Source organism: Cupressus sempervirens, chromosome 2 (assembly GCF_028749045.1).
Source record: "Cupressus sempervirens isolate cs-2001-9-10 chromosome 2, ASM2874904v1, whole genome shotgun sequence".
NCBI lineage: Eukaryota > Viridiplantae > Streptophyta > Pinopsida > Cupressales > Cupressaceae > Cupressus > Cupressus sempervirens.
Window position 1 is genome coordinate 675,720,544 of NC_143119.1, and position 12,338 is coordinate 675,732,881.

The 12,338-nt window shown below is 31.0% G+C and overlaps 1 protein-coding gene across 1 annotated transcript; it reads right to left on the reverse strand.

Annotated features, from left to right (window-relative positions):
• Window positions 1-5,638: 5,638 nt before the first annotated feature.
• LOC149575166 (putative serine carboxypeptidase-like 23) lies at window positions 5,639-10,498 on the reverse strand. Its single transcript, XM_089816005.1, has 9 exons — window positions 10,111-10,498; window positions 9,657-9,764; window positions 9,104-9,199; window positions 8,647-8,739; window positions 8,456-8,538; window positions 8,072-8,335; window positions 6,668-6,801; window positions 6,483-6,569; window positions 5,639-5,994 (listed from the first exon to the last, which is right to left on the reverse strand). Exons 1-9 carry the CDS (start codon window positions 10,496-10,498, stop codon window positions 5,727-5,729), a joined length of 1,521 nt encoding a protein of 506 aa, XP_089672131.1. The 3' UTR covers window positions 5,639-5,726.
• Between the last annotated feature and the right edge of the window lie 1,840 nt (window positions 10,499-12,338).

Sequence of the window (12,338 nt, forward strand, 5' to 3'; positions counted from 1 at the left end):
AGACCACCTTGGTCACCTAATTTTGGTTGGTGACCTATTTCTCCCTTGGGCTGTTGTATATTTTGTTTGAGCTCCTTTGAAAATATTTTGAAATCTAAAGGGTTTCAAGCACCCTTCAAAACCTATTTTCCTTAATCAAAAACTAGTAGCAAGGTTTCATTCAGTTGCTTGGATTATTTTGTCTAGCAATAATTGCATAGCTTTTTTTGGATTATTATGGGGATTTAATGACCTCAGTAATTTCTAATATGTTACTAACCATTTTAATATTATGATTTTTTTTATCAATGAAGGTACCAATATATTTTTGAACAAGTTATTAAAACAAGGGTAAGAGGAGTGGATATTTAATTTGTGGGGTATCTTTCAAAATCAAAGACTATAACTAAAACATGGAACTACATATCCTCCTAGAAGGTATGTTTGAAAATCATAATATTAGAAGAAGTAGTTACTATAACTTATGTTTTAAAGCTTTGTGAAATTTTAAGCATATCGCATATATATGAGTTGTCCATTCCCAAGTACTCTTTAGATTCACAGGGAAAAAAATACAAGAAGAAAACTAGTTCATATTAAAATGTAACAAGAAAATTTGAATATGATAAATTTTGGTACAATCATAAGTAATTTGGATGGTCATATAAATAATGAAGAAAATTTTGTTATGAGGAATTAAATTGTTATCTCAATTGGAATGAAAAAGTTGGTCATTATAGGGGAATAGAAATTGATTATTGGTATTGTCAAAGGCCTTATTAAAGCTAATTGGTCTATAGAAGGAACTATTTGTTAGAATCTGAAAAGATTAACAACCTAGAAAACTAGTGCAAAGAGTAAATATCTAAACTATGAATGCAAATGATACAAAATCAAAATAGCATCATAGAGTTAGTCTCCAAGAGAGTAATGCAAATGCTAGAAGCAAAATAGCATTAAGAGGACGCAAAAACAAGAGATCCAAATACAAGCCAGGTAGCATGCTTATATAGGCTAGGAAGAGGGAGGAGGTGGAAACACCAACCAATGAGGAGCAACCATCTATTGGACTAAAGATAGCAAAGTATCTTCCCAAGATAGTTAATGGATGCTCACATGTAGGAAGGTGACACCTCACAACCATTCACCTAATAAGACATGCTTTATTAACATAAGCGAGATTATTAAAAGTGTAGGAAAAACTTAGCAAAATAGGAAAAATAAAAAACTACACTAACACCCCCTCATAAGCGAAGCTTAGGTGGATGTAGAAATGGGTCCCAACAACAAGGCCTGATCAGGTACCAAATACAAGAAAAAGAACTAGATGAAGGAAACTAAGCCTCCATTCTAGGAAATGTCCCAAAGAGAGGAACAAAAAAGAGCATGAAGCATCTCCGAAGCATGAAGCTGCAAACACTGTCAGAAGAAACTGCTGGAACCCCCACTGACATAGTGCATGACCAGGTAGAGAAGACAAAGTCTGAAGAGCTGATCAATCGAAGAGGTGACCTCCAAAAGTAGGAATGAATGAGTGTCTATATAGTAGATGAACCATCTCACCGAAATGCATAGGTGCCAAGCCACTACATTCGCCTAGTACATAGGAACACAAACTGAATATGTAGATCACTCAACCAAACCAAGGAAGCAAAAGAGCCAACAGGTGAATCCCCCCATAATGCTGAACAGGGAGAGGGGTGACAAGAACATTGAAATGCAATGCCAAAAACATCTGCAAGAAGAAAAATCAGGAACACCAATAGTGTAATAGAAGTACAAGCACAGGATAAAGGGTGGTGTCACCGACACACTGCATGGGCTAATGTCATGGAAGAAAAATTCACTTGACAAAGGTAGATGAGCAAAAAATGGAAAAACATCATGACCCCCCATGACACTTTATAACTGAGTGCGAGTACAAACAAACACAAGGTGTACAAGATCCCAAATATGCAAAAGCAGACACTTTATCTCAGTGCGTTTACAGAAAAAGGAATGCAATAGAATAGAAGCATACAATGCTCAGAAGTCAAAAAGAAGAGTGAGCCAAAAGAACAGAAGAAGAGATTCCAGGACCTGTAGAATCCAAGTAATCTGCCAGAGTGCGAAAGTGCAAAACTCAAAGGAGAAAGAACTTGGAGTAGAATCTAGATAAAAGACCTCTGCAACTGAATAACTCATAGAACCAGCTTTCCAACGATATCTAGTGAGCCCAGAAAAGAGTCCGAATGAGCGAGATATGGCTCCCGGAAGGAAAAATAGAACATCTAGATTTGACTACCAAAACAGGCAACCAGACTGTAGCAAAAATTAAAAAAGTATGCTCAAGTTACGGAAGAAAAACTGACAGGGCCTCCTCATGAAGAGCATATGCTAAAAGTGAAACTTGGGCACAATAATCAAGGAAACACATAGTACCACTGAAATCTACTCAAAAAATCATGCACTTTCAAAAAAGGAATTGCCTCGATACGAGGTCGTATGAGAAAGTTATGATCCTCCGAAGTTTCCAAAACGAGAACTGTGCATAGTCACGGCTGAGAATCTGCAATTTTTGAAGAATTCATGCATGAAAATCAAAAAACAACTCCACTAGTGGATAGAGCACAAAAAAATAGCCAAGGTCATAACAAGAATCATCAAAATCGGAGTCCGTATGAGCAAGAACGAGACATTTGAAAACTGCATTCAAATCTGCGACTGCCAACGGAGAGGGGTATGGCTGTAGCTTTGCATGCTCGATTTTGAAAAATATACAGCTTGCATGCAAAATCTAAAAGATACCTAGATGGTTTTTCGGGGCTGCGAACAAAACCCAGAAAGCGTTTTCCTTGCTGATGTACAAAAGATGTTGCTGTAGTGTAAACCAGACACCTTTAACAGTAAAAAATGGCTCCAAAAATTAAGAAACGACCCCAGCAAACAAAATATGACATGCAAATGTTGGATCAGCTTCCTAAGTCCATTAATGGCATTCTGGAACCTGCAATACTAATTGAAAACTCCAAATATGCAAGTTGGTTGTCAGATTTGAGATTGAAACCCTTGAGGAAAACTGTTTTTGTCAAAACTTTTCTGATTCTCAGGATCATCCAAAGATGCAAGAGAAGAGCATACTTTGTTTTTCAAAAAACTACAATAAAGTTTATTTCCCCCCCCCCGAATCTCTCAAATAAGGAAACTAGAATCTACTCTTGCACATAGAAAAGCTCTGATACCATGTTATAATCTGAAAAGATTAACAACCCAGAAAACTAGTGCAAAGAGTAAATATCTAAACTATGAATGCAAATGATACAAAATCAAAATAGCATCATAGAGTTAGTCTCCAAGAGAGTAATGCAAATGCTGGAAGCAAAATAGCATTAAGAGGACGCAAAAACAAGAGATCCAAATACAAGCTAGGTAGCATGCTTATATAGGCTAGGAAGAGGGAGGAGGTGGAAACACCAACCAATGAGGAGCAACCATCTATTGGACTAAAGATAGCAAAGTATCTTCCCAAGATAGTTAATGGATGCTCACATGTAGGAAGGTGACACCTCACAACCATTCACCTAATAAGACATGCTTTATTAACCTAAGCGAGATTATTAAAAGTGTAGGAAAAACCTAGCAAAATAGGAAAAATAAAAAACTACACTAACACTATTTGGGATATTTGGAAACTTTTTTTAATAGGTTTTGATCTTTTGTCTATTAATAACTCTTATCAAGGAGATATCACGTTGGAAAATGCAATGACAACTTTATGACTGGACGTCAAGGGTTTCAAATTTTGGAGAAATGTTGATGATCTTCCACCTAATGTAAGAACTCTTGTAAGGGGAAGTAAAACTCAACATCAATAATAATAATAAGCTATATTTTTAGTATATGGTTAATAGGAAAAGGTGGTAGCAATGAAAACAATATATTTAGACATGAAAACAACCATACATTTGACATTCATGATACATAGTCTTTTCTCCTTTAGTTTTGGCTATGTAAGCATGATTTTATGTACTTAATATATGTTGAGTAGAAAAGGTGGAGGATGGAAGATATCTACCAATCACTTTATCAATTTAAACCTCAAGTTCTATTGCAAAATAACACCTATTATTATTGTAAACTTTCTAGGTCAAAAGGAATGGTGGACCCATGTACAAGTTGTGAAAGAATGGATAGTTATACATTGGGAAAGGATGAAAATTTGCAAGTAGGGTATGTGTCGTAGGTGTTAAGGATTTTTTAGTTGTTAAATCCTTTACTAACGACACTTGGGGGGGACGCTAATTTCAACAAATAAACACATGGATGTTGGTTGTCACACTATAGAAGACACCCAAACCACATTGAATAGTTGTGACAGTTGCCTCAAGCTTTTAGAGGAAGAAGTAGTCCTCAAATAAGAGGTGAGGTTTCTCAAAAGCCAATGTATATATATGTAAAATGAAATCATGCAAAGTGTTACCCACATGTTAGTTGACGGGTTAGTCACCTCTCTATACTTTACAAGATGTTAACGACTATCCATTTTTCAATTTTCAAAGGAATGACTAGGCCATGGTCTTCACCATTACTATGAGCAACCCTATTCATCATGGTCATATGTGACCATGTTGAAAACTCTTGTTTAGGTTGGTTTATTAGGCATTTTTTGTTGTTATTAATTGTTTTTGTTGTTGATATATTATGTATTTCTTTCTATTCTTTTCAAAAACTATTACATTGTTACTAATGTAGTAATTATCTTAATTGTCTCTAGTAGTCATTCTATCCATTGGACTTCTTTGAGAAGGGACAATACCATTGTTTTTCTACTTATGTTAATAAAAACCAAACCAAGAAGCTAATTCAACTGACCATATCTAATTAAAGTAATTTGCAACATTAACATTTTCATAATACATAGTCAGGAAGTGGAGTGTGATGGTTTGAGTGTGTTAATGTTAACAATTACTTTATTAGCTTAAATTTTATAACCATACACATGTCAAATTTTCTATATTTATTATAAATATAATTTAATGAACACCACATAAAAATGAAGTATGATTTGCTAAAGTTATAAGTTTAGGTGATATAAATAATAATAATAAATAGAAAATAAATTTTTAAAAATGAGGTGAGTGGCCAAAAAAATTAGATTAAATGAAATGTAAATGTTTTTTGATGTAGTAAACTAAATTTGACATATTTTAGATAGATTTATAAAAGATGTCTATCCTAGTTTATATAACCTTTACTATTTTTCACTTTAATTACAATGATAAAGTTGTAATTATTAAATCAAACTAGTGTTAGTTTGATTGATTTCAAAACAAAAATAATCTAAAATTAGATAATTAGTTATGTATGTCATTTAATCTTTTTTAAATTATTTTTTATATTTAATAAAATATTTCAACTAAATATTATTCAACTAATTAACTTTATGAAATATAAAAAAAAATTAATTAAAACAAATTTATAAGATTAATGAATAAGCCAATAATTATAAAACTCAGTTATATAAAAGAATCATTTATTCTTTATTCTTTTTCTCTATGCAACATTGAATGACATGTGATGTGTACCACCATGACTGTGACCAACAACTTCTGGCACAAAATACCCAATATCCACCTGCCATTGATGGGAAATATCTTCATCGCTCTTCTTAACTAATGAATGCCCAAATGAATATTGTATGACACATTGATTTGATTCTTTTAAGAGTAAATGAAAATGCTAAGCATAATCTACGCTTGGCCAGTAGGCTACTGTGTTGGCTTTGGCGCTGGTAACTCTTTGTTTGCTATAAAATATTTAACCATGGTCAAAGCTCGAGCAGGTTGGTACTCTGGAACTTCATGACCAGCTCCTCTCACAGTTGCAAATGTTAATCCACCTTTGTAAATTGTAGAGTAGCCAGCTACATCATCCTCCCCATTCATCCATGGATGCCAACCTTCTTGAATCTTAAGCTTTAGTACATTTAGAGATAATCTTGTTCCAGATACAGGTACTATTGCATCTACATCACCACTGCATTTTTTAAATGAAAAAATGGGTTAGTTTCTATTAATTTACAGTTTTATATATATATATATATTCAAAATTGCAAGATATTTTCAAAAAATCATATTAGTCTACATATATAATAGAAAATTAATGTAAAGAATAGATTCTAAGTTTCAAACTATTGAAGTGATTCATTGATATATATAGAGAAAAATGACTCAAATAATATATTGGAAGTTCCAAATTATTGAAATGATTCAATTAAAAATTCAAATAAGTTAAAATTTATTATTTCAGATGTACTATCTAAATAAGTCAAAACTGAAAGTAGTACGAGTGTGTATAAATATATCTTAATAATACTTTTTTAACTGTTTTTAGACCATTATGAATCTTCAATAATAGGCTTTAGTTCTTCTATCAATCTTGTTTCTCAATAATAGGCTTTATCTCTTTCCATCAATGTTGTTTTTGTTGTTTTTTTTTTTCAGTAAGACCCATTGATTACATACCTGTAAACGAGTACACGCAAGCCTGCTCTTAACATTTCTTGATATATTGGAAGCACTGTGCGAGCTGAATCGAAATAGGCAATAGAGCTGTTTATATCCCAAACATACACAAGGACAACATATTTTAGTCACATGAACCCTATTTTTTTAATCAAAAAAAAAAAGCAGTATATCTCGAAACATACCCGCATAAGCTGTATTGCTTTGAAGGTAGAAAATCACGGTTTACGTGCAATGCTTGCTGAACTTCAATGGTGTTAAAGTAGGACTCTACGTAGAGTTCACTACAGGGATCAGCAGCTCCAACCAATCCATCTCCCTGCATGCCCATTTGCAACACTAGATCAGAGCATTATTAATTAATATAAATTGGTCTCAAAGTAATCATAAATTTTTTATATTGTAAGTTTTGATGAGTTCTTCAAAATTTAAATATATTAAAATGATTGTCATTCTTAAATATCATATATCAAAGAAAAAATTTAGTTAGGAAAAAGTAAGTCAACTTAGTATGGTCTGCTATATTTAAATACTAAATTAGTATGTCTGCTTTCACAAAAAATATATGCTAAAATGCAGAAGTATTCTTTCTTTAGATGTCTATTTTGTTTTGAAAGACTTCCAAACTTTTTATGAATATAAAATAATATCTATCAAAAATCAATCATTCAAACAACACATTAGACAGACAAATAAAAAACAACCCACTCAATCTACACTATGTCTATCTTTTTCCTTGCAATCTACACATCCTTACACCATAAACCCTAAACCATGAGTGATAATAGAACTCTTTATGCTTTATCATTGTCAATTTAAATTTGAAACCTTTAGAAACTTTTATAGTTACAAAATAATAGCTACCCAAAAGAAAAACATTCTAACAACACCAGAATTAGATGGACAAACAAAGACGGCTCATTCAACCTGCACTATGTCTATTTATTTTCTCACAATTTACACATTCCCAATTCTATGAATGAGAAATGAACTTCTTAACTCATGAATCAAAAATGAATTTAATCAAACAAAAAAAACTCAAGCAATTTCTACTATTTCTATACCTTCTCTCACAATCTACTCCTTAACTCTATGAATGGAAATTGATTTTCCTAACCCATAAATGAAAAATCAATTTAGTTAAACAAAAATAATTTACTTACTCTATCAAAACAAGAAGATTGGATGAGCAAACAAAGACAACTCAGTCAACCTACACTATGTCTAGAACAGTTCTCACAACCTACATTTCCCTAATTCCATAATGCAAAATGAACTCCTAGCTTAACCCATGAATAAAAAATGAACTGAATCAAACAAAACAACTCACTCAACCTACACTATATTTATATCTTTTCTTACAATATGCACATCCTTAACTCTATGAATGAAAATAGAGCTCCTTGACCCATGAATAAAAATAAAACTAATCAAAATTAATTGCAGACCTTTAAATAAAAACAATCTATAATAAAAAAATCTTAGAATTTTGTTCACAAACATCATTGAAACTTATTTATTCATTATCACAACTCATGAATTAATAATTTAATAATAAAAATAGATTTAAAATTCAAAAACAATCTTACCGTTTGGGTGTTCAAAGGCTTGGAATCAGAGGATGAAGCAGTACATAGTGGATAATATATATTGTAAGGATTTATATTTCCAGACTCGTCATTAGCTTCACTATAAAACTTATCACATAAAGTTGAAGTATTGGCGTATATGCTTGTAAAATCACAGTATCTAAGAATTCCTTTGTATACTCGATCAGAGATCAGTGCATGAGACCACAGATAATCTGTGGACCCTCTGCTATCTGTATTATAATTTGTTACCCCATTTCCAATCTGCAATAAATTATAAGTCTAAGTCAAAAGTGGTAATAATAAAAATAAAATGACTAAAGAATAATTATCTTAAAGACACAATTTAAGTTTAAATTTTTTGAGATGATTATAAGGTCCAACCAGAACTCCTTTCAGCTTCAAGAAAGATGTACGTGAGCTATTGTACTTAAGAATTAGGTCTACCAATTCTGGTATATAATTTCCTACATTCTCAAACAGAAAAAAGAAAAAAAAAGTGATCAGATGTGTAGATTGATAATTGTTAAAAGCATTTAAATCTATGATAATGTTAATGAGTATTAATTACTTACCAGCATAGCTTTCGCCTGCTATGTAGAAATCACGATTTTTGTATTGGGGATGTCCTTGAAACCAGTTTAAGAGAAAGATATAATTGTACTTTGCTGAGATACATATCATGAGAACAATGAGATTAGTATACATTTCTTATGAGGAAATTAGTACACATTTCTTGTGAGGTTTACATTCAAATTTGGATTATAAATATAAATGTATTAGAAATACAAATCCTGAAAAGAATGAGATTGGTAAGTTTGGTAAGTTTGAATGAGATTGGTAAGGTTCTTTTTGGGTTATAGGTTCAAGTTGGATAAATGCATATCATGGTATTAATCTTTTGGGATTTTGATTCTAGCATGAAAAAGCAAATTCATATAAAATAAGTATCATGAGAATAATAAAATTGGTAAGCATTACTACATTTCTTGTAGTTTGGAAGTTTAGAAAATATAAATACATATTAAATACCTGTCAATTGATCACCACCAACTTTGTAATCGGAAGATGTATTAGAATATGAAAATCCAACACCGATGGGTGAATCCACAAACAATAGATTTCCAACTGTAGATTGAGAAATGTCAAAACTTTTTTCAAATATTCTTTTTCTTATGAAAGAAAATAATATTTTCAATTTTCTTTAAAGAATGCTTTTTGAAAACTCCACTAGTTATGAGTATACTTCATATTATAAATATATAATAAACAATTAACATATTAATGTCAATATATTATTGTTGTTGTAAATGTTAATACTATTGTTCTCAATGTATTTTCTAATTAATGCATCAGGTTTTTCTTATCTACTTATATGTAATAATATTATTAACATAAAATAGTTTAGTCTAAAGATATTCTTCTTAAGGCATCTATTATAATGTGATATAAAAGATTGACATGAGTGCATCATAAGAGTTACTAAATGAATTTTAAAAAAATAATTATTTGATTCTATTTTCTAATATTTCCCACATTTTCATAACATCCAAAGAAAATGATCTACTTTTCTTCAATGACCCACCTTTGTTCCATGCATAGGGATTGCTGCTAAGTGTCTTGTTGTCTGAGTTGACACGGAAAGGACCCAATTCTTGGAATGCCCCATATCCAAAAGAAGAACACCCAGGTCCTATTCAAGACAACATCAATGATTTAAACCACACTTCATGATCAATCATCTATTATTCAACACAATAACAATGAGTTAAATCACATTTCATGATGATCGTCTGCTATTCAACACAATATCATTGATTTAAATCGCACTCCATGATGGATCAAATGATTTAAATCACATTTTATAATCTATTATCTACTATTCAACATATACTCCATGATGGATCGTCTACTATTCAACACAATATTGATTTTTTAAATCATGCTTCATAATCAATCATCTACTATTTAACACAAACAACAATGATTTAAATCACACTCTATGATCCATCATCTAAACACAGACATTTATACGATACCTCCATTAAGCCAGAGAATCAAAGGCTTAGAAGAAGGCTTATCTTCAGCCTCAACTAAGTAGTAGAAGAGTGATCTGCTTGTCTTGGCATCCACAGTCACATAACCAGAATATTGCTTGAATCCCACATGTTTGGGCTGACCAGGAAGAGCTCTAATCAAATCTTTTGCCTGATTTCTTCTCCAATTCAAGCTTTCAACTTGAATTGGAGAATCAAAATGTTGGTCATCAATGGTTGGAGTAGTCCATTCAACTTCGGATTTTTGTGAAAAGGATTGTCTTGCATTGAGATGGGCTCTCAGAGTACTCTGCTGAGTACGAGGGAATCCATGGCAGCCCAAGAACAGCGCAAAAACTGCAAAAACAAACAACCCCACGTACTTTCCCATTGTTTTTTTTTTCACAATTTTACTACACCTCCCACTTTGCAATGATTTTGCAACATAATATACTATTTCAAGATTGGGTTTTCCGGAAATTGGGATAATCTGACTGCAAATTGATTAATTATCCAGCAGATAAATTAGATTGTTTGAAACGGCCTTCCCTGTTTTGTTCCTGAAATGATTGAAGTATGCTCTGGATCAAACTGTTAGTCAATTTTTTATCACCCCAAATCACATAAAACTGCTGTTTTTTTATCTGCAGCATGCTATTCTGACGTAGGACTTTTTCATCCTTGCTTTCAGACGGCGGGCTTGTAGAAGGAAATTCAGAGAATTACAGCCTACATTGCGTTTCTTAACTGCTGAAATGGGTTCATGCAGGGATTTTTCCATGGTTTTGTTACCATAATGTTTCTAGTCCAAATACGAGATCCAAAATGTTTGGACACTTAGTTTTTGTATCAAGAAAAAGAGCAGAAAGGTTTGTACTAAAAAAATCCCAAGAGATCATCTCCATCAGAATGGATCTTTGACCGTATTTATTATTAATAGAGAAAATTGATTAATAAATACATACTTGATAGTTGATAATGATAATAATGTGACTTGATTTAAGACTTTCTATGTCATAAATACACTTGATAGAGACTTAGAGTTGATAATGATAATAATGGGACTCGATTAAAGACTTTCTATGTCATTTAATTAAAAAAAGAATTAGTCTAATTTTTTCACATGTGTGTAATTAATAAGGTAAGTTGGTTAGATGTGGTTGCTATGAAATAACTATGCTTTCATTTACATCACTCTAAACACAAATACATTGAAAGCTTCTTTATCATAAATCCTAATCTTAAATCTTATCGAAAATATTAAGTATAATCATAACTTAATTTTGATCATAAATAATTTAGTAAGAAAAAAAAATCTTATCGTAAACCTAACCTCAAATATTTAACTATGATAAAAAATAACTTCAAAATTTAACTATAATAAAAAATCTAACTCCATAAAATAAACCTTCAATCCAACTATAATCATAATAAGAAACTATAATCCTAACAATAACAATAGCATAAACCTAATCAAACAACTTATTTCCTCATCAAATATTTCAAATAATAAATTTTATATATATATATATATATATATATATATATATATATATATATATATATAAACATAATTTACAATATAAATTTAATCTACTTATGAATTTTATTATAAATTTATATACATGCATATCTAGTTAAATCTTTTAGAAATAATTATATTTTTCTTATTGCTAAATAATTTCACTTTGGTCTCTAAATAAAATATGCATAACATTTTTAATTTATCCCATAATTAATAATAAATATAATAAGTCATAAATACTAAATTTTATTTTTTTGGTGAAATATTATATTTATATTAATAATAACTTGTTCAAAAAAGCTCCCAAGAAAAGAACTAGAAAAGAAAAACTTCGGTCATTGCCTAATACAAAAAAGGATGCAGAAGAAGAAGTATAAATACTAAATATTGCTTTAATATTTTGATATTTTTATTAAATTAATTTAAGAATTTAAATTTTATAAAAATTCAATACTATACATTACTTATATAATATCTGTATATTATAATAATATACAATAAATTAAATATAAGTTAAATAAAATAATAATACATAATATTAGTGATTAAAATGAATACAAGGGAAGGTAGGAAGCGGCATGGCGAAGCTCTGTAACTCGTTGCCGAGCTAGGGCAGTCATGCCCTAGCTTGTTGTGGTTCTCTCTGTGCATGCATAGGTGGGGAGAAGCGTCTGGTCGTGTGGGGGTGAAGAAAATTTGTAGCAAA

Bases quoted from the DNA above. Each gene is read 5' to 3' on its own strand.
- LOC149575166 (XM_089816005.1), bottom strand. From the start codon at position 10,498: ATGGGAAAGTACGTGGGGTTGTTTGTTTTTGCAGTTTTTGCGCTGTTC. The intron at 8,740-9,103 runs GTATTTAATATG...TATGTATCTCAG, and splicing joins TGGTGGTGATCAATTGACAG to CAAAGTACAATTATATCTTT. The intron at 8,539-8,646 runs GTAAGTAATTAA...TTGAGAATGTAG, and splicing joins AGCAGGCGAAAGCTATGCTG to GAAATTATATACCAGAATTG.